The sequence below is a fragment of the Pristiophorus japonicus genome, unplaced genomic scaffold (genome assembly GCF_044704955.1).
Source record: "Pristiophorus japonicus isolate sPriJap1 unplaced genomic scaffold, sPriJap1.hap1 HAP1_SCAFFOLD_875, whole genome shotgun sequence".
Lineage (NCBI taxonomy): Eukaryota > Metazoa > Chordata > Chondrichthyes > Pristiophoridae > Pristiophorus > Pristiophorus japonicus.
In genome coordinates, this window is record NW_027254798.1 from 85,681 (window position 1) to 109,150 (window position 23,470).

Here is a 23,470-nt window from a genome sequence, read left to right on the forward strand (position 1 = left end):
AAGAATTCAGTATCATCCTGTCTTGCTTCTGTTATTCTGTTTAGGTTCTAGCTTACAAAAGGGATGGAAGATGCTTGTGCATGGATTTTTTTTAACGTGTGGTGACCGTTGCACATCAGCCACCACACGGGCTTGACAGATCTAGGCATTTATCCAGTGGCAAGGGTTAACCAGGACGGGTGGAGACCCAGGACGAGTGGAGACCTGCTCTGTTGCATGGAGCTAGTACACACACATATCGCAGTGTGGGCTGGCTCGTGCTGTCCCAGGGACCTCTGCTCTTCTGGGCCCCGTACCCTCATTTGCTGCACCTCCGCCACGATCTCGCGCCGCTCCTCTGCCACAAAACACTCGCCGCACCTTCGCCACGATCTCCCGTCGCACCTGATTTCCTTATTAGATATATTAGTGACTATCTTATATTTATGACCCCTAGTTTTCGGACTCCCGCACATAATGATATTCAGTGTGCTTTTTCACATATAATTGGTTAAACAATGAGTAGAAAGTTTTGAAGTAGTTTGATAAGTTTATTTAACCAAATATCTGAATTTGTTGTAAACATTACCAACATTCCTGCTAAGCTGCGCGGACACGCGATTGTAGGTCACGCGCAGTCCGGGACTGGCTTTTCAAATGGGAGATTTTACGCTGCGTGAAATATTGAATGGGCCGCACAGCCCGTTAAAGGGACCATGCACCCAAAAACAATTAGGGGGAATATTGATTATTACATTTGCTTCCTTGATGGTGGCTATGATTTGAAGGTATGTGCTGATCCATAAAGCTAACACAAAACTGGCAATTGGGCAAACAAACTCAGGCTACTGATCAACAAAATAATTATACAGTTTGAGGGTTACTGTATATATACTATTGACAGTAACATGCATTAATTGGCTAATGAACTGTAATAGCACATATACTGGAAATAAATGTTTCCTTCTCTTTCCTTTAATCAGTTACTGTGTTCATAATAAAGTAATTGCAGACTTGAATTATAGAATCATATAACTATTTTATTAGCCATGAGTACTACTAGAAATGAAGATGACAGTGGTGCTTAACTTCTAACTGGGATGAATGATGGTGTATCTAGCAAGGTAGTCACTCTCCTCCAGGTGGTTGTGGGTTCAAGTCCCATTTCAGAGACTTGACTACATAATCTGGGCCGATTCTTGAGAGGTGCATGTTATAAGGGTAATACAGTAATTATAGGGCACTTTAAGTTTCATATAGACTAGGCAAACCAAATTTGCAGTAATAGTGCAGAGGACGAGTTTATGGAATGCAATCAAGATTATTGTCGAGGAATCATCGAGGGAACAGGCCATTTTAGATCTAGTAAAATGCAACGAGACAGGGTTAATTAATAACCTTGTAGTAAAGGAGCTTCTGGGGAGCAGTGATCATATGACAGAATTTTATGTTGGGTTTGAGAGTGATTTAGTAAGTCCAAAACTAGAGTTTTAAATCTGAACAAAGCACAAACTACGTAGCTATTAGAGGCGAGTTGGCTAAGGTAGATTGGGAAACTAGATTAAAAGATATGGCGATAGATAAGCAATAGCAAAGCAAACATTAAAAGAAATAATTAATAATTCGCAACGAATATACATTCCCTTAAGGAATAAAACCCCCCATGGAAAAAATGGTCCGACCTTGGCTAACAAGAGAAGCTAAAAATAGTATTAGATTAAAGGAAGAGCCTTATAATGTTGCCAAAAAAAAGTAGTAAGCCTGAGCATTGGGAGGATTTTAGAATTTAGCAAAGGGATGACCAAAAAATGGAGAGAAAATTGAATATGAGCGTAAACTAGCAAAGACATAAACACAAATTGTCAAAGCTTCTATAGGTATGTAAAAAGGAAAAGATTAGCAAAAGTAAACGTAGGTCCCTTACAGACAGGAGAACTTATAATAGGAAATAAGGAAATGGCAGAGATATTAAACAAGTAATTGATATCTGTCTTCACGGAAGAAGACACAAAAAACATTCCGGAAATAGTCGGGAACCATGGGTCTCGGGAGAATGAGGAACTTAAAGAAATTAGTATTAGTAAAGAAGTAGTACTGGAGAAATTAATGGGACTAAAAGCTGACCAATCCTCTCGACCTGGTGGCCTACATTCTAGGGTTTTAAAAGAGGTGGCTACAGAGATAGTGGATGCATTGGTTTTGATCTTCTAAAATTCCCTAGATTCTATAAAGATCCCCGCGGATTGGAAGGAGCAAATGTAACCCCGCTATTCAAGAAAGGAGAAAGAGAGAGAAAACAGGGAACTGTTATCCTGACATCATTAGTAGGGAAAATGCTAGAATCTATTATTAGGGACATGGTAACAGGGCACTTAGAAAATCATAATATGATTCGGCAGAGTCAGCAGAGATGTATGGAAGGGAAATTGTGTTTGACAAATCTAATGTAGTTTTTTGAGGTTGTAACTAGCAGGGTAGATTATGGGGAACCAGTGGATGTAGTGTTTTTGGATTTTCAGAAAGTTTTTGATCAGGTGCCACACAAGTGGTTATTACATAAAATTCAGACTCATGGGATTGGGGGTAATATATTAGCACGGAGCATATTTCTTTCTTTCATAGATTGAGGATTAGTTAATGGACAGAAAATAGGAACAAACAGGTCATTATCGGGTTGGCAAGCTGTAACTAGTAGGGTACCAAAAGGATTAATGATTGGGCCTCAGCTATTTCCAATCTGTAGCAATGACTTAAATACAAGATGTTATTGTTGTTGTTGGGACCTAGTTTAATATATCCAAGTTTGCTGACAATACAGGTGGGAAAGTAAGTTGTGAGGAGGATCCAAAGAGACTACAAAGGGATATAGGCAGGTTAAGTGAGTTGGAAAGAACATGGTAGATGGGATATAATGTGGAGAAATGTGATTTTAACCATTTTGGTGGAAAAATAGAAAAGAAGAATTTTTTTTTAAAAGGGGGGAATGAGAATGTGTAAAAGGGTTGTGAAAGTGGTAGATGACTAGAGAAGGTGGCAAAAGGATGGAGATAGGGAATCATGGGAAAATAGCTAAAGAAATGGTCAAGATACAGACAACTGCAGAATCAACAGAAAAAAAAGGGGTTACCAAGAGTTGAAGTTGAGGTTAGACACGGGTCATGAGAAAGCCCAAGGCAGCACAAAGAAAGAAAGCAATTCTAGATAGGAAGGGAAAAGTAATAGCTTCTACTGATAAGGAGGAAGAGAAACTAATTGGGTTCTTTACTGATAAGGGAAGACAGTGTAGCAACGCTATAACTAACCTACCTGACACCAGCCCTAATTGGGAGACTTTCTTGCCTGCCATTGGACGTACTCGGGGGGGGGGGGGGGGGGGGGGGGGGAGGCAGAAAGGGATTGGATAGACCAAGTGCTAATCAAATGTGTTCTGTTTTGAAAATGTATATCTAATGTGCTTTTCGCGCTGAAAAGAGGCTTGTCCAGGGGAAGGTAAACAGGCTCTGATTGAGAGTGTCCCTTTGTGTTGACAAGTCCCGGCCAGAGAATCTTCAATAAAGGTCTTTTACAGAAAAGGCAAAAGGTGTTCGTGTGTCAGTTTATTCGCTGAAACAGATTGAGGGAAAAAGAATCCGTACCAACATTTTGTGTCAGAAGTGGGATCTCAACGGACGGCTGCCGAAAGCTTGCGAATTAAGAGCCAGACTAGCCTTGGACGAGATGGGAGGAAAGTGGCCACTGGAGTGAGTACCCTTTAAAATACCACTTCAGTTTCCTTCAGTTCCAAAAGTCTGAGGAAAGCTTTGCCACTCGCAGGTTCTCAGGTAGCGTCTGAACGAGATCCAGGTCAATCTGGCGAATACCTTTTAACTTAGGAAATAAGTGTCCAAGTCAGGTACGACGTCGACTTTGTATATCACTTTGTCCGTCTAGGCGCTAATTGGACTTAAATCACGCGGCGACGCGGAGGGATAGGGAAATAGATAACCGCGCAGCGACGCGGAGGGATAGGGAAATAGGCAATCGCGTGGCGACGCGAATAGGAGACCCGCGCGGCGACGCAGAGGGATAGGGAAATAGACAATCGCGCGGCGACGTGAATAGGAGAACCGTGTGGCGACGCGGAGGATAGGGAAAGACAATTGCGCGGCGACGCGAATATGAAAACCGCAGAAGAAAAGGGAAATTGTGTAGAACTAAACCGCGGGGCGACGCGAGGAATTGTGTAGAACTAAATCGTGGGGCGACGCGAGGAATTGTGTAGAACTAAATCGCGGGGCGACGCAAGGAATTGTGTAGAACTAAATCGCGGGGCGACGCGAGGAATTGTGTAAGGATAAAAGGAATTGTGTAAGGATAAAATTGGGCAATCATGGATCCAAAAATAGAGCCGGCCAAAGAAAATGTTTTAATTAATAAGCTTTGTTGAATGAAGAGACACTTTTGTGAATGTCTGTTTTTGAATGAGAGTAATTGTGTGATTTTTTGACTGCGGAATGAATTTTTGTCTTTTCATGTTTTTTTAAAAGGCTGTTTGGAGAGGTGATGCAGCTGTCTATTAATTTTAGCTCCACCCTCTTCTCCAAACAGAGTGAAAGTTTTTTAACCCTTTGTAGTGTTGTCCTGTATGTGGGAAGTTTTAAGACATTTTAAGTTAGGAACGCAGGTGTGGATATATTCGGATGATAAGTTACGGAGCTAGGAAATGCACAAAGGATAGGTTTGTTGTGTAAAAGATAAAAAAATACATGGTCCCGGTGGTTGAAAAAAAAACAATTTATTTGACACGCTCACTTACTTGTCGAAAGAAAACATGCAATGATTGATTACATTGGGTTGAAAGACATAAATTTAGTCTCGGAATGAGATACAGAATGCCTTTTAAAAAAGCTTCAAAGCTCAAAAAAAAAGTTTTAAATAAAGATTGAAATTACAAAGTTTGAATTGGGATTTTGAGATATTCAGAGAAGGCACAGCAAAATACTGAGGTGGATTCAAAAAATAAAGTTATTATATTAAATCTGATCTCTTAAAGAAAATAGGAGATATAAAACTAAAAGGTTTGGAAACAATCTAGAAATACCTTCAGGGATCAGGTCAAACTCCTGGACGAGTGGCGAGCTATCTGCGAAGGTGTAAAAGGGACTTTTGAAAAATTTTAAAAACAGCAAGCTTTAGCAGTTTAGAAGAGACATTGTAACGATCTTGAAACTGGAACAATTGAGATAACGAAAAGCAGCCCTCTCAGCCTACGTGCCAGACTCCCCTCTAGTTATGGAAAAGACGGGAAAAAAAGACGCAACCTTGAAAGAAAACAAATTGAATGAATTTGAAAGAAAAAGTGTCTTCGATTGTCTGATGATTTTAAATTAACAAATTTACCGAGACACGAGCCCTCTGTGTAAAATACAAAACCTAATTTGAAGAAAGGAGATCTTAAAAATGAACGTAACGTACTAAATAGGTGCTGAAAGGAAAAAAAGTGTTCTGAGATGGAAAAGGACATAACTTACTAATTACTAGCTGATATTTGCTGTGAAAAAGATATTGGCTTAATTGAAAAAATTTTGGAAGAGGTAAAAGACACTCTCCATTGATAATGATTTTAAATTATGAGGAAGTTCCACTGCAGTTTGAAAAGATGAATCACTTCTGTCAAGTTGGCAGGAAAACGCCACTAAGTTAGGACTCTCATTAATGGAATGAGGACATGTTAAACCCCTAGGTGTATTAAAGAAAGAGTGCGTGCACAAAAAACGCACCAAGAGCTCCACTCAGACCTCTGAAAAGGGTATTGATAGACTATGTAGTCAAATGGTTGGCCTTGCATTGACCGAGGCTGATGACGAAATTGAATTTCAGTAAACAAGATAGCTATTAAAAATGTGTGGTCTCGTTTTAAATCAATTTAAAAAAAATCTTTGGCAAGTACTTGAATTAGAAGTTAAAAAAAATTGGAGTTTAATCTAAAATGCCGTCTTCCCTGATGAGAAGACTTTTATTATGACGGCTTTACTAATGATTTCTGCTGTTTAAATAGATTCCTAATTTCTAAGCAAGTTTTAAAGGCACAAAGACTTAAAAAAAAAAAAGAAGTCACGTAATGACATCAGGCTTTCTTACAAACCTGTAAAGGAGTCAACCCTTTCCATTGACAGCTGTTTTATACTGGACATTATTAATTTGGATTTCTTAATAGAATAAAAAAGACTCACCTAACAGAGGAAATGGTGCGATAGTCAGAATAAAAATAAAAACAGAACTAGCCTATGTAATAATACTCGCCTGATACAAATAAAAGAAAGATACTCAAACAAAACAAATTCAAGAGTTAAAAGCTAAGATAAATAAGCTGGAAGAGATTTTAAAAAAAACGGGGCCAGACGGATAGTGCAGTGCGCAGCCATAGCACCATCACCTATGGCAATAGAGCCAATGTACCCCACGGTGGGTAAGTGTAGTCTACAAACCAAATCTAACTTTACCTCCGATTTCACAGAGTGACCGCAACATGCATGGATAAAAGATGAGTAGACCAGAACCTAACACCTGGTGACGACCAGGCTATCTGTTGAAAATTTGCAGATAAAACACTCACCGAGATGGGACCGCAGCGGCTACTTTGACTCTGGAGACTCAGGATACTGGGGACCTTGAGGCCCACGCAGGCACTGGATAATACAGATGGACTACGAGAGATATAGCACACGCAGGAGAGACACAACTACATGAACTAGCTTTGTTTAATTTGACTGCCGAAATATGCAACTCAGCAGCCAAGGACTGGAGCAAGGACAGAACTTATTTTAACGCATGGCTATGTATAGTGTATTAAGAAAGGTTGTAATGCAGCAGGCTGCCGATGCCATGGGCAACAGTAGATTCCGAGGACAGGAGCAAGTTCATAGGACCAAAAGGGGAAGGGCGCAGAAATCCAACTGGATGGAATTTCAGTTCTAGAAGCTCATGCCTGGGCGGACGAAGCTGCAAACAAGCCGCTAAATCCACCCCGCAAGAAACAGAAGGGTGGGAACAGAACGGAGCAAAGGGGGGGGGGGGCTAGTAATAAAAGAATCTAAAGAAAGGATATAATTTGGGGTGCGTCAGCGACTACTTATCCTAAACCTAATGGATATCATTTTTCCTAGCTTCTGTGGGAATGAAACTACAAGTCTATACCAGAACCTGGCACAACGGATCCTTGAAGGCCCGGAACCCACTACCCTGAGATTTAATGTCAGAAATGGAACAGGGCAAAGTTGAAAAAAAAAGGGGAATACTGGAAACACTAGGCACGGGTTATGCGGCAGGGGTTATGACGATGAATTCCATAGGCCTGTAGGCAATATACGACCGGGTTAACACTTAATGGCGTAGTCTTGAGTGGTTTAGTGGGGAGGGACTTGGATAACCAAGCCCTACATGCGCGGTGGGGAGATGGCGCGGAAGGGGAACTGTTACAGGTGGCCCATACATTGCCGAAATGCCAAGACAATAAAATTGATCCACGCAATGGGGAAAGATATAAGTAAACGATTACAGGCTGAGATAGTTTTCTCCGGGTATAGGGCCTGGATATTAAGTGAGGTACAACATAATTTGGAGCAACTCCAGAATGGAGACATACCAGATTGGATTCCGAACAGCATACTTAACAATTGGACTCTAGAAAAAAAAATGAATAACACATGCGAGGTACGAAGGAATAGTCACGCATGGGTGCCGAAATTCAAATGTATTACTGGGCGGGTGAATATGATCGGATTTGTGTTGTCCATACCACAGTATGATGTAACAAAGGGAGACCCCTTATATCAGATCGATAATATTGGTGAAGTGAGAAACCAAACTCGGTTACGTTACCATCAGCCTGCCAGACGGGTGATTAAAATTAACAATAGTACCAAAGGCATTGATATAACTGACTGCTATAAAATTAACCAAGTGGTTTTATGTCGAGGTACGCCATGAATGACGAATGATGATTGCAGATTCCACCAAACGGATGCATGCTGAGTATCACTCCTCTCGAACACGATCTTGAGACCATCGCTGCCCCGCAAGGAAACGGAGAGTGATGCGTGAGCACGGGGGCAGCCAACTTAACCATTAAGACCAGGGGAGGAGTCACCCCGTGTCCTCATTACTCCTAACTTCTGCTTCAGACCCAAGGGATATCATATACATCCCGAACGGAAATCATCGACGGAACAATCACGGATACCCTCCGAGAGGGGTACGAAGAGTCGGTATGGGAACCGCAAGGCAAACAGATACCGGAACTAAATGAGGAACAATTACGTTTGGTGCAAGGAATCCAGAATCAAAGACGACAGTATGTCCGGCTGATGGAAGAAATAGACAACTTACAGAGAGACACTAACGCAATGCTGGCTGATCAGCCCTGGTACTCAAAGCTGTGGGACATTGGACTTAATATTCAAATTCACCCATGGATAAGAATAATATCACATGTACTTGTAGTAATACAGGGTCTGGTTCTGATGGTCATGATGGGATTAACATGTGCACGAATTAAACAGGCCAAACAATAAGTCAGGGCACGCACTATGATTAAGGCCATAAGGGATGAAAATTTAAGCAGTCCTACAGGAAGGACTTACCTTATATAACTCTATGGGAAGGTTTCAGGAGGTCCCGAAGCTTGGGAGATGGCCACCCAGGTAAACAAACCTATCTGGAACTTGCCTACAGGGAGATAGTTATTGGGAAATATGGCCAGCTTGGCGTATAGCCAAGGGCCAAAAGGGGGGAAATGTAAGAGAAAAATTTGGCATTAGGGGTACCAGTGGGACAAGGGTTAAAGTGCTGGTTCCTGCACTGGCCCATAAGGAGGTAAAAGGCCCCTCTTCGGCCTTGTACCAAGGCTCCAGAAGTTATCAAGTCAATAATATTCCGACAGGATACGATGTGAGAACCTAAACAGACATTGATAAAACCTTGCGAAGAGGCTCGAGGCGGACTCACAGACAACAAGTAGGATCAGGAAAGAGAGTGCGCACGGCTAAACGCGATACTCCTGGAATAAGCACCAGGGTTATCATGGAATGATAAAAGGGGGGAATGAGAATGTGTAAAAGGGTTGCGAAAGTGGTAGATGACTAGAGAAGGTGGCAAAAGGATGGAGATAGGGAATCATGGGAAAATAGCTAAAGAAATGGTCAAGATACAGACAACTGCAGAATCAACAGAAAAAAAAGGGGTTACCAAGAGTTGAAGTTGAGGTTAGACACGGGTCATGAGAAAGCCCAAGGCAGCACAAAGAAAGAAAGCAATTCTAGATAGGAAGGGAAAAGTAATAGCTTCTACTGATAAGGAGGAAGAGAAACTAATTGGGTTCTTTACTGATAAGGGAAGACAGTGTAGCAAAGCTATAACTAACCTACCTGACACCAGCCCTAATTGGGAGACTTTCTTGCCTGCCATTGGACGTACTCGGGGGGGGGGGGGGGGGGGGAGGCAGAAAGGGATTGGATAGACCAAGTGCTAATCAAATGTGTTCTGTTTTGAAGATGTATATCTAATGTGCTTTTCGCGCTGAAAAGGGGCTTGTCCAGGGGAATGTAAACAGGCTCTGATTGAGAGTGTCCCTTTGTCTTGACAAGTCCCGGCCGGAGAATCTTCAATAAAGATCTTTTACAGAAAAGGCAAAAGGTGTTCGTGTGTCAGTTTATTCGCTGAAACAGATTGAGGGAAAAAGAATCCGTATCAACATGATGAGAGATTGGGAATTGTTGGTATTCAGAGGAACCTGGAAGTCTTTGTACACAAATCATTGAAAGTTATCATGCAAGTACAGTCAGCAATTAGGAAAGCAAATGGTAAGTTAGCCTTTATTACAAAAGGATTGGAGTAAAAGAGTAAAGAAGTCTTACTGCAATTATATAGGGCTTTGGGTGAGACCACACCTGGACTACTATGTACAGTTTTGGTCTCCTCACCTAAGGAAGGATATACTTGTCTTACAGGGAGTGCAACAAAGGTTCACCTGACTGATTCCTGGGATGGGGAAGAGTGACCTATGAGGTGAGATCGAGGAGACGATACCTATATTCCCTAGAATTTAGAAGAATGAAAGGTGATCTGATTGAAACATATAGGACTTGACAGGGTAGATGCTTGGAGGATGTTTCCCTTGGCTGGGGAGTCTAGAACCAGGGGTCACAATCTCAGAATAAGGGGTCGGCCAAATAGGACTGAGATGAGGAGAAATTTCTTCAAAGGGTTATGAATCTTTTGAAATTCTCTACCCCAGTTGTTGTGTATATTCAAGAAAGAGATCTGTAGATTTTTGGATATTAAGGGAACCAAGGGATATGGAGGTAATGTGGGAAGGTGGAGTTGAGGTAGATCAGCCATGATCTTATAGAATAGTGGAGCAGGCTCGGAGGGCCAAATGACCTACTCCTGCTCCTATTTCTTATGTTCTTCAGTGCAGCACTGAGGGAGCACTACCTAGTCAGAGGTGCCATGTGTTAGATGAGAGGTTACTTCTACCCTCTCAGGTGGACGTAAAAGAACCTATGGCATTATTCAAGGAAGAGAGAAGTTCTCACTGGTGTCCGAACCAACATTTATCCCTCAACCTCCATCACTAAAAAGCAGATTATCTGCTTATTGCCTCATTGCTAATTATGGGGCCTTGCTGTTTGTAAATTGAGTGTTGCGTGTCCTACAGTACATCAGTAACTACATTGCTAAAGTACTTAATGAGGTCAGGAAAGGCGCTATATAACAGTTTGTTTCTTCTTTCTTAATAACGGTGAAATACACTTCAAAAGTATTTAATTGGCTGTGAAGTGCTTTGGAACGTCCTGAGGACAAGAAAGATGCTGTATAACTGCTTTCTTTCACACCATCATCATCATCCTAGGCAGTCCCTCGGAATCGAGGAAGACTTGCTTCCAGTCTTAAAATGAGTCCTTAGGTGGCTAAACAGTCCAATACGGGAATTACAGTCCCGGTCACAGGTGGGAAAGATAGTCGTTGAGAGACAGGGAGGGTGGGACAGATTTGCCGCACGCTCTTTCCGCTGCCTGCGCTTGATTTCTGCATGCTCTCGGCGATGAGACTCGAGCTGCTCAGCGCCCTCCCGGATGCACTTCCTCCACTAAGGGCTGTCTTTGGCTAGGGGCTCCCAGATGTCAGTGGGGATGTTGCACTTTTTCAGGGAGGCTTTGAGGGTGTCCCTGTAACGTTTCCTCTGCCCACGTTTGGCTCGTTTGCCGTGAAGGAATTCCGAGTAGAGCCCTTGCTTTGGGAGTCTCGTGACTGGCATGCATACGATGTGGTCTGCCCAGCAGAGCTGATCAAGTGTGGTCAGTGCTTCAATGATGGGGATGTTGGCCTGGTCGAGGACGCTAATGTTGGTGCGTCTGTCCTCCCAGGGGATTTGCAGGATCTTGCAGAGACATCGTTGGTGGTATTTCTCCAGCAACTTGAGGTGTCTACTGTACATGGTCCATGTCTCTGAGCCATACAGGATGGCGGGTATTACTACAGCCCTGTAGACCCATCAGCAGCAACTGAAAGTTTTCTATGATGAAACTGTGTTGAGCTGTGTTTGGATCCAGTTTCAAATCTCCAGACAATTTAGGAGTTCTCTAAGTGACAGCGAGTGAGAACGTAAGAACCTAAAGAAATGGGAGCAGTAGACCATACGGTCCCTCGTGCCTGCTCTGCTATTCAATAAGATCATGGCTGAATTTCTACATCAACTCCACTTTTCTGCCCTACCCCCATATTCCTTGATTCTCTTAGTACCCAAAAATCTATCAATCTCTGTCTTGAATGTACTCATCAACTGAGCATCCACAGCCCCCTGGGGTAGAGAATTCCAAAGATTCACCACCCTGAGTGAAGAAATTTCTCATCTCAGTCCTAAATGGACGACAAGGACAAGGAAACAGTGCACTGATTTCAAAGCTGGCGGAAACTACTCTGTTCACTGGACACACCGTTATTGATTCGGTTAATTTTTATAAATGCTCAAGGCATTTGACTCGTTCTCAGATTATGTTTAATTTTATATTTTGGTTGCTTTAGTTATGTAGCCTACACATAGGAAAATAATTACCAACCTTTACAGAGATTTTTGCTGCACCTTGGCATACATGATTAGAAGAGCTACCTCGGCATTCCAGTTTCATTGTGATTTGCTCCTCCCGATTGCTGTATAATTTAGGCAATGTGTCCAAAAGCTCATTGTCTAGCGCTATTTGCTGGGATTCCCATTGGGCTGCAATTCTGAAGAACAAAAGGTTATTCTGTTTTTCTCCATGATTCACGAAATTAGTTCATTATTTTATAAGTCACTTTTAGCAATATGTTGTGTTCAGGAAAAAAATAATTTATATTTACATATAGCAAATTTACCAGTAAAAAATAAATCGTAGCACAAATAAGTGAGAAAATGTTGCTGCTATTGGAGAGTACCACAGAGGGAATTGTAGATTTATATATATCGAGGAGAGAACAGAGTGAAATATCAGAAACAAATAGCATCCTGGTGAGCTATATAATAATCTGTCGTATTTCTATAAATCTCAATGTGCTCCCAGAAATAATTTGGTTTGAGCCACCGCTCTAAAGCTATCCTGATCAAGATGCTCACAGGTACAGAACTCTTAAGCAGATAGAGTCTATAGATATTTTTCTTGAACTGCTCCATATGTACCATAATAATGTGCCTTTTTGATACCCTCGTTGAAATATTATTTTCACCAATAATTCTAGACAGACTGATGTAGAATTCTCTTTTAAAGAAAAAACTCAGAATTTACTCTTTTACAAAAATTCAAGAAATGCAACTTCTTGTTGTATTGCATACACCAATGTATTATTTTTCATTCAAATATGATAACCTTAAAGGTCCTATTTTTCAAGCAAAGAAAAGGCTAATTAATGCTGCTAGTTACTTACTTTGCCTGATGTTGCAAGATGTTTAGATATTGCTGAATATGTTTGATTGCCACTTTTTTGTCTGACAGACTAGTTCTGGCAATATCTGGAACAGGAGCTTTCACTCGCTGCAGGGGCACAGTAGGTACAGGGACATCGTAGGTCTTCAGATTGCTAAAGATTCTGTCTTTTGCTAAAATGGAAAGAAAACTACCATGAGTATTTGGGAAAAAACTAAAATAGTCAATTATAATACCTGCTAGCAAGACAAGAAAATCACTGGTTCCATTATTTTCCACAATTTTGTGAATTATAGTAGTGTCTCCTGCATTTAAGCCAGGTCTTAGCAATAGTTTCCTAAAACCTGTGTTCTGGGCAGTTTTTTCAAGTTGGTGCTAATTCTGGAATCAAATTCTCCTGCTTGGTGCCCACTTTTCTCCTGCTCAGTCAAGTACACAGGTGATTTCCTTTATGGAACAGCAATATAGAAATGCAACTTCTTGTTGTATTGTGCGCATACACCAACATATTTTCCCGACCAGCTTTTCATTAACACACTGTACATATTGTTACATTTCTTAACAACACTGTCATTATTATTTATCGGAACATAGAGCATTGAAACACTTGCCTGAAAGTGGATCAAAAAAGTTATTAAAACTTGATATTCTGTAAGTCGCAGAAGGTTCATTGTGGAGCTGGATCCAGAGATTCATCGTCTCATGGAACTCATACTTAATACGCTCATTGTCAACATATTCAGTCCAAAGATCCTAGATAAACAGAAAACAGTTAGGTTAAAATTATAAAATGTTGATGTCTTGTACACAATTATATTCAATTGGCCTTATTTTACTTCATGTTTTCTATCAAGTGATTTCAATGGATTAAAACTTGATAAGCATGAAAATTTACCTGCTGGTTCTGCATGACCTTTGCCAATCTGTGGGTATCATATTGCACAGGTAGAGAAGGCAGATAAAGATCCGTTTTTTGGAGATTCATATCCTCCAGCCAAAAGGCAAAAACATGGAAAAGCCTATAAAAAGTAAGAACCAGCATGTATTTATCATGTCTCAGAATAAAATGCTCACACAGGTTGAGCCTCCCTTATCCGGCACCCTCGGGACTTGGCTTATGCCGGATGAGGGATCTTGCCAGGTGAGTGGAGGTCATCGCCCGGGGGGGGAAAGAGAAGTGGCCCGAGGTCAAGTGGGAAGGGGGGAGAGGAGGTCTGCAGCCCGAGTGGACCTCGAAGTGTCGGCACGGCCCGAGCGGGCCCCAAAGCATCGGCATGGCCCCAGCGAGCCCCAAAGAGTCAGCACGGCCCGAGCAGGCCCCAAAGAGTCGACGCGGCCCAAGCGGGCCCGAAGTGTCGGCGGGCCAGCGGGCCCCAGAAGAGTCGGTGCGGTCCCGAAGTGTCGGCGGGCCTCAAAGAGTCGGCGTGGCCCAAACGGGCCCCAAAGGTGCAGCCCGCCGGCCCGACCTCCCCGGAGGGAGCACCGAGTGGAAGAGTGGCCCGCTTCAGGATGCAGCCCGCCAGCCCGACTCCCCAGAGGGAGCGCTGAGCGGAGGAGCGGCCAGCCCAAGGACTCTGGCTGCAGGAGTTCCAGCAGGGCAAAGAGAAAAATTATATTGGTGAGTACCCTTGTGGGACCTGATTAACTGGGACCTGATTAATTTATAATTATAGAGTAGCTGTGTGCTGTGTACGTGCTCACTAACAATGGAAAAGGTTGCAGCGTGGTTGGGGCCAAAGCACAGTCACAGGTCCGACCAGATAACAGGAACATACTGCGAAGGGGCATGATGTGGTAATCACATCATGACCAAGGCGATTGCTATCTGCAATGGACAGCTGGGTCATAACCAGCGGCCAGTCCAGAGTCGACAAACTGACCCCAGTAACAGCAGGGGGGCCAATCAGGGAATAGGAAGACCCCACGTTCACGACTATAACTGAAGCTGTAACACGCGGTAGAGTGCGTTTATTTTTAGTAAATGCAAGATGTAACTGAGCCAATAAAGTTTGCCTGGATACGACCACCGGACTCTAGTCTCGTCAACTGCTAAGAATATAAGAGACCCTATATTCTGGTGTAGTTGGCAAGATCGCTGAATGTCAGCCGCTGGGAGACCCTAGGATCCACGTTGACACGAGGGTAAGGACACCTCTTAAATAAAGTCCTTGTCCGAAGTCTTTTGCGGCAGGCATCATTCACGCGATCTTTAAAAGAACCGTCTGTGGGTAGTATTAGGGTCGAGACCCCCGTAACAGAGAGCTCTTCACTTGACAGAACATAAGGTCCTGTCCCGGACTTAAGGTCCACGTCTCGCACCCGCTGCAACTAAGGGTTCTAAATCGGCACAATGGCTGAAGGCGGAAACAAAAACCGTCCCACGACTGAAAAAGGAGGGCTGGCCCCACCGGAGGTCTGGCCCCACCGGAGGTCACGGACGAGTAAGTGTTAGAAAGCCTTAGGGAATACATCGAACAGCGGTTTGATTTACGAAAGACATGTGCCGAAATTGAACAAAAGTACGGAACCTCTAAGGGTCAGTGGACCCTGGACGATATAAAAAGGGTATGGTGGAAAACCACATGCGTGAAAGATAAAGAAAGGACCTGCTGGTCATTGGCCATCATGAGCCAAGTTCGACATGGAAAAGAAATCATGACCCAGTCCCAATTCTATCGGGATCTGAAAGCTGCTAAAGATCAAATCAAGGCACTTGGGGAACAAGTGACCAAGAAAAATTGGGAAATAGAGAAGAAAGGAAAAGAGATAACTAAACTGAAGGGTGAGATTAAAGATTCGGTCGCAGCCAGTACGCAGGGGTCGCGTCTGGGGTACAAAGCCGTCTATCCAAGTCTGGCACAAGTAGGGAAAGAACACCGACAGCTGGAAAGGCAACAGGCGGGCTCAGTGATGTCGGATTCGGGCTCCTCGTCATCCGACGAGGACTCAGATGGCAGCGATATTAGCCCTATATTAGCCCCACTAAAAGTAACGAGAGTTAAAGTCGAGACGACGACCAAGATGGAAGGCGGAACTAAGAAACGTAAACAATACGAGAATATGATCGTTCATGTAGCTGCGAAACCCGAAAAAATAGATAAATGGTGGAAAGAACTCCAACACCCGAAAAAGGGGAGGGGCGAGAACTTGGGAACAATTAGATCGACTGCGAAGTATTTACACGCTCCACTCCATCCTTTGGACGGAGTCCAGATTCTGACCGTCATGGTGCCGAGACGATTGGCATGTAAACTCCAGAGGGCAGTAAAAGAGGCACTTGGAAACACTGGACAGGGGATTGATGCAACCTGGGGAGAAGTGAAAGGGTGGTTAAGAAAGTACGGGTAGCAAGGACGGATTGGAGTAAGATTGCAGTGTGCGAGCAAAAAGGCACAGAGGAGGTACTCGAGTATGAGGAGCGATTCAAGTCTACGTGGCTGGAACATTCGGGTCTGCATCAAGATGCAGAGCAGATGGATGACGAAAGAGTCGGACCCTTGAAGGTTACCTTTAAGGCGGGGTTGAAACAAGAACTATCTAAATTAGTGAAGGCGACCCTGGCAGATTGGGATGATCAGAGAACCTCCTTCGCGCAGTTGGTAGACCGGTGTAGCCAATTAGATCAGGATTTAACTTCAAAGGTCCGAGTAATGCAGACTGGATGGAAACCAAAGGACCGGGAGGGACAGACGTCTGTAAGACTGACGGGAAAGTGCCACTATTGCGGTAAAGAGGGACATTGGGCCCAATCGTGCCGAGCGAAGAAACAGAGCAACCAGGGAAGCTCAGGGACGGGCCAGAAACAGGCCGAAGGGCGGTCAGTGATGGAGCGGTTTAAAAAACTTTCCTTCGATCAGCAGCTGCAGTTGCTGTAATGTGCAAAAAACTTGTAGAGCCCACCCCCTCCCCGGCAGGATCCCTGTTAGCATTAATACATCAGAGCAGGGACGAACTATATGTCAGTGTGGGAGTGGGTGACCAAGAGACTGATTGTTTATTGGACACGGGCAGAATTGACGTGCGTGCCGAAAATGATAAATTCCCCCTCGATGGGACAGCCAGTGTGTCACATGGAGTCGGAGGCCATAAGCTGATACTCCACCGAAGCCAGCCGATGTGTTTGGTTCTGGGATCACATGAAGTAACCGCATCGGTTTGAGTGGAACCGGTGGGACAACCCCTTCCCGGGTGGATGTCTTGACGAAAATAGATTCCTCCCTGGACTTTGAGGACGGCCAAGTCACATGGTCGATCTGATCCCTGCAGAGGGAAGAACTAAGGGACCACCCGATATGGGCCAAGGACAAACATGACTGTGGCTTGCTTAAAATTGACCCGGTTACCTTCACCGGGACTCCACCTCCTTGTACAAAACAGTACCCGATCAGCCCGACATCATTCCAAGGAATATTACCCATCATCCAGCAGTTAGAAGAACAAGGGGTACTAGTTAGGACCCACAGCTCATCCAGCAGCCCCGTGTGGCCAGTGCATAAGGGTAAAGACACCTGGTGCATGACGGTGGACTACCAGAAGGCCAACCAGTGCATTGACCAAAAAGCCCCATTGGTAGTGGACCCCTCCACTGTATTTCAGACTCTGACGCCTGAAGACAAGTACTTCTCCGTTACTGATATGGCCAACGGATTCTGGGCAATTCCGTTGGCCCCGGAGGTGCAGCCGTGGTTTGCCTTTACCATCCAGGGACAGCAATACACCTGGATCCATCTACCTCAAGGGTTCCATAACAGCTCAACAGTGTTCCACATGGCCCTTCAGGGTCACTTAAGGGAGCTACGGTCATACAATATGTTGATGATATCCTACTGGCTTCCACCACGGAAGAACAGCATGAACGAGACGTGCTGACCTTATTGGACCATCTTGTCGAAAAGGGATACAAGGCCAGTATGGCCAAGGCCCAGATAGCCCAGGAAGAAGTAATTTACGTAGGACAAAATATCTCAATGGGAGAGCGGGGACTGACCCAGGATAGGACCGAGGCTTTCGCGCGGCTAAACAGTCCGCCACGATCCAGGAACTTCGATCCTTCTTGGGTCTGTGCAATTTTAATAGGAACTGGGTGGACTCCTATAAACCATTGAATGACCTGCTAAAAGGAAAACTGACCTCAAAAGAAGCTATCACCCTGGCTGAGGAGCAAAAGGAGGCGTTTGAAAAACTGAAACAGGCTCTGTGCATGGCACCCATCCTAGGGATCCCAGACACCAGGAAGCCCTTCACCCTATTCGTGCAAGAAAAAGGAGGACACATGACTGCTATCCTGACTCAAGAACATGGGGACCAACAGAGGCCCATCGGATACTACTTGGCCAAACTGGACACAGTGGCTCTCGGATGGGGAAGTTGTCCGAGGGCCATGGAAGCTACATGCTGAGCAGTAATGGTAACAACGGGATTAGTCTTGGACCAGAAACTGATCATCAAGTGTCCCCACACAGTACATGCTATGCTATCCATGAACCGGGTCACCCAGGTGATCTCAGCCCGATGACCAGATGGACGACAGTCCTGGAAGTTCCAAACCTGCATATTGTACGAGTTAGCCCGGTTAATCCGGCCACCATGCTCCCCCTGCCTGAAAACTGTGCGGGCATGTTAGAAGAAGCAGAAGGAGCCACTGCGGCAGCCCAAGAGCTGTTAGCCAATCCGGACTTGATCCTATTTACGGACGGATCCTCATCTGTGGAGCATGGAACCTGGAAGGCGGGCTGGGTAGTCACGACGCTGCACGAGGTAGTAAGGAAGGGAGGGTTCCACGCCGGAACCTCCGCTCAGCAGGCCGAATTGAGAGCGCTGGCTGAAGCCTGCAGTGTAGCCGAGGGACAAACAGCTAATATATACACGGATTCCAGGTACGCTTTTGGGGTGGCACATGATTTCGATCAGTTATGGCGTTAAAAGAGGATTCTTGACTGCAGCAGGAACCCCAATACGGAATGGGACGGAAGTCCGCGACCTACTTGAAGCATTACTGCTGCCAGAGGAGGTATCTATCCTGAAATGCAAGGCCCATACGAAGGAGAATATAGATGAGGCTAAAGGGAACGCACGGGCCGACCAGGCAGCTAAGGATGCCGCCTTAATGGAACCAGAGAAGGGCACCCTTTTATGTCAACTGGGGACCGGAACGCTGTCACAGGATCTGGAAAAAATACAGGAGGAATGTCTCCGGACGGAAAAATGGGAATGGATAAGTGAAGGGATAAAGCTATGGGCAGATGGAATGTGGAGGCAGCCTGAGACAGGAAAACCAGTGGCACCACAAGCGCTAATGCCCTTTTTGGCCCAACAAATACACTCCTGGGGGCACTTTGCCCTCCAACAAATGACGGCTCGATTCCAGAAGAGCTGGTGGGGCTGGAGTTTTAGGAAACACGCTCAAGCCACAGTGGACAGGTGCGTCACTTGCCAGAAAAATAACCCCGGGCCCTCCACTACAATGCCCCTTCTCCGTCCTCGGCAGGGCCTTTCCGAAATTTACAAGTAGATTACATCTCATTGCCCCCATGTCAGGGGTATACGGACGTCTTAGTGATTGTGGATCGATTCTCTAGGTGGGTGGAAGCTGTACCCACCCGAAGGAGCACCGCCACGCACACGGCTAAGGTGCTGTGTAAAGACTATATATCTAGATGGAGAGTCCCCGCAAGTATTGACTCTGATCAGGGGACCCATTTTACTGGAGCCGTGTGCTGAGAGGTCTGCAGATTGCTCAACATCACCTGGAATCTACAATGCCCTTATCACCCACAGTCGTCAGGCCAAGTGGAGCATATGAATCGAACTTTGAAACAATGACTGGCCAAGTATCACCAAGAGGGGATCCCGTGGCCGCAAGCACTCCCAATGGTCTTGTATAACATCAGGGCCACCCCAAACTGAACCATGGGCTTAAATCCTTTTGAAGTGATCACCGGAAGACCAATGTCTCTCCCGAGGACCATGAATCTGCGAAAAGCAGACTGTCACCTGATGAGTGACACATTGTTGGAATATTGCCAGAATTTAACAAATGCTATCAGTTCTGCTTCCCAACAGGTAAAAGCGGCTTGGGGGGGAACCCACCGAGGGAGGACACGGTATCGTCCCAGGAGCTTGGGTATACGTAAAGAAAATACACAAAGAACCGCTGGGAGCCAAGTGGGAAGGACTGTGCCAAGTGTTACTGACGACCCGATCAGCGGTTAAAATCCAAGGGAAGAAGGCTTGGATCCACGCCTCGCACGTTAAACGGGCACCCGTATTGGAAACAGACTAAAAGAACTGAACTTTTGAACTCAACAAAATGTTTGGACTGATTGTACTCGTGGGTCTGACCCTACCCCTGTGTAACATGGTAACATGGAGCTACATGTAAATACTTTTATGTACATGTCATATAGCTATGATAAGGAAGCCAACATCTCCAATTGTTGGGTATGTGTGCAGGTACCGATCCATTCAAAGGGAGGAATTCCTTTGAGACCGGTCCCCCTCAATGAATCTGAGATGGCGGAATGGTTTTTTAACCAGAACTGTACGAACGGGAACAGGACCAATAGTCTGGGGGAAGACGTTGAATTACGGAAGGCCGAATGGTGTTCGGCGGGTTATAGGTTAAACACCTTTTTGGAGTGGTATCAGCCCAATTATAACCAGACCCTAAAGCCCCCGTTCTTGGTCCTCACTAACACCTCAGGGATAGGAAGGCCACAAGGGTCGGTATGTCTGATCAGAAACCAAACCAGAGGGCAGGGAATGGGGAATAGTACGTGTAGGCAAAACGTGAATATGACGAAAGGAAGCATGCAGAGCTTCCTGCATTTCCCGAATAAGTCCACCCCGGGCCAGAACTTTACAAAAGGATAGGTAGTGACAGGAGATGGCCGATATCCCCCATACAACAGTACCTACTTTATTTGCGGCCACAGGGCTTATTCCTGGCTGCCACAGAACTGGACAGGATCTTGTTATTTCGGTTATGTGATACCCTACATTCGCCTTCCAGGGTTGTTTTCTCCACAAAGGAGTAAATGGGCGATTACAGAGACGGAAAGGTTCTTCGCCATTCTGGATCCTTGGTATGGAACTGGTAAATTAGTAAGGGAGTCCATTAACATGGCATCCATCCTGGAAAAGGTGGCTAATGACACCGCGGGAGCCCTACTTAAAATGAACGCCGAAATAGTGGCCATTCGCACAGTAGCCTTACAAAACCGAATGGCCTCAGACTTTATTCTGGCGGAGAAGGGGGGGGGACATGTGCTTTGATCGGCACCGAATGTTGAACGGATATCCCGGATAGTTCCGAGGATATCACCAACCTAGCAGACCACATCAAAAAGGAGATAGAACAGCTGAAACAACCCCCAGCTACCACACTGTGGGGCTGGGCCACAGGATGGCTAGGGTCCGTGGGCAGCTCATTGGTACAAGGAATTATATTTGTATTTGCTGTAAAAGTAGCATTATACTGTGTGTTTGCTTTGATTAGATGTTTGGCGATGCGTATGATGACAACGACTAACCCCGGAAAAAGAAATGTGGAAGGGGGCTTTCGCCACCCACTTCTGCACCTTAAGAAGAGAATATAATCGGGGCGTTATGATTCCGGCTAAGGAGGGAATCAAAGGGGGGATGGGGGACCTGATTAACTGACCTGATTAATTTATAATTATAGAGTAGCTGTGTGCTGTGTACGTGTTCACTAACAATGGAAAAGGTTGCAGCGTGGTTGGGGCCAAAGCACAGTCACAGGGTTAAGCGCTGTTCCGACCAGATAACAGGAACATGCTGCGAAACAATGAACAGCAGGAGGAAGGGGCATGATGTGGTAATCACATCATGACCAAGGCGATTGCTAGCTGCAGTGGTCAGCTGGGTCATAACCAGCGGCCAGTCTGAAGTCGACAAACTGACCCCAGTAACAACAGGGGGGCTAATCAGGGAATGGGAAGACCCCACGGTCACGACTATAACTGAAGCTGTAACACGCGGTAGAGTGCGCTTTATTCTTAGTAAATGCAAGATGTAACTGAGCCAATAAAGTTTGCCTGGATACTACCACCGGACTCGAGTCTCGTCAACTGCTAAGAATATAAGAGACCCTACAACCCTGTATGAATTTTAAAAAAAAATTTATGTTCTGAGACTGACGAAGGAAGGATTTTGACCGGCCGCGTTCTGCACATGCGCCACCCGGTGGCCAGGAATGGTGCCGGACGAGGGGTGGTGCCAGATAAGGGAGTCCCGGATGAGAGAGGTTCAACCTGTACAATGAATTGCTTTTGTATTGCAATAACTGTCATTAAATAGGTAAACACGGCAGTAACTTTGTATAAGCAACATCCCACAACAGCAGAGAGATACAATAACCAATTAATCTCTTCGTGGTGTTGACTGAGTAGAAATCAACATTCTTTGAAGAAAGGAATATAGGAACACGAGTAGGCCATTGAGCCCCTCGAACCTATTTCACCAATGAGTTCATGGCTGATCTGTGACCTAACTCCATATACTTTGCGTTATATCCCTTAATAGAAATCTATCAATCTCAGATTTAAAATTAACTGTCCCAGCATCAACTACCCAGCAGAAGAGTTCCAAACTTCTACCACCCTTTGTGTGTAGAAGTTTTTCTTAACTTCACTCCTGAAAGACCTGGCTCTAACTTTTAGGCTATGTCTCCTAGTTCTAGACTCGCAAACCAGCAAAATATAATCCAGTCATTTTTAGCACTAGATTTCTACTTTGTTGTCATATACACATTGCTTAATTGAAATTATTGGATAATTTAAAATTCAGAGGTAGACTAGAATACCATGAGATTTAACATCCTGAGTAAGAAAGGAAGAACTTAAGAAATAGAAGCAGGAGTAGGTCATTTGGCCCCTTAAGCCTGCTCCGCCCGTTAATAAGATCATGAATGATTTAATCATGGACTCAGCTACACTTGCTGCCCACTTCTCATAACCCTGTATTCCATTATCGCTCAAAAATCTGTCTATCTCCGCCTTAAATATATTCAATGACCCAGCATCCACAGTTCTCTGGGGCAGAGAATTCCATAGATTTACAATCCTCCGCGAGAAGAACGACATCCTCAACACAGTTTTAAATAGGCGGCCCCTTATTCTGAGACTATGCCCTCTAGTTTTAGTTTCCCCTACGAGTGGAAATATCCTCTTTCCATCAACCTTGTCGAGCCCCTTCATTATCTTGTATGTTTCAAAAGATCACCTCTCATTCTTCTGAACTCCAATGCGTATAGGTCCAACCTACTCAACCTATCTTCATAAGTCAATCCCCTCATCTCTGGAAGCAACCTAGTGAACCTTCTCTGAACTGCCTCCAATGTAAGTATATCCTTCCTTAAATACTGAGACCAAAACTGTACACAGTACTCTAGGTGTGCCTCACCAATATCCTGTACAGTTGTCGCAGGACTTCTTTGCCTTTATATTCTATCCCCCTTGCAATAAAGGCCAACATTCTATTTGCCTTCCTGATTATTTGCTGTACCTGCATACTAACTTTTGTGTTTCATGCAC

General features: G+C 44.6%; 1 protein-coding gene across 1 annotated transcript in view; it reads right to left on the bottom strand.

Annotated features, from left to right (window-relative positions):
- LOC139257595 (ectopic P granules protein 5 homolog) overlaps positions 1 to 23,470 on the bottom strand; it is a gene marked incomplete at its 3' end in the record, with an annotated part of 162,376 nt that overhangs the window by 81,189 nt on the left and 57,717 nt on the right. The window contains exons 12-15 of the mRNA XM_070874534.1: positions 13,813 to 13,936; positions 13,529 to 13,670; positions 12,919 to 13,090; positions 12,078 to 12,243 (exon numbers count right to left, since the gene is read on the bottom strand). Of these exons, the coding sequence (XP_070730635.1) occupies positions 12,078 to 12,243; positions 12,919 to 13,090; positions 13,529 to 13,670; positions 13,813 to 13,936 (604 nt within the window). The remainder of the gene's footprint in view (positions 1 to 12,077; positions 12,244 to 12,918; positions 13,091 to 13,528; positions 13,671 to 13,812; positions 13,937 to 23,470) is intronic.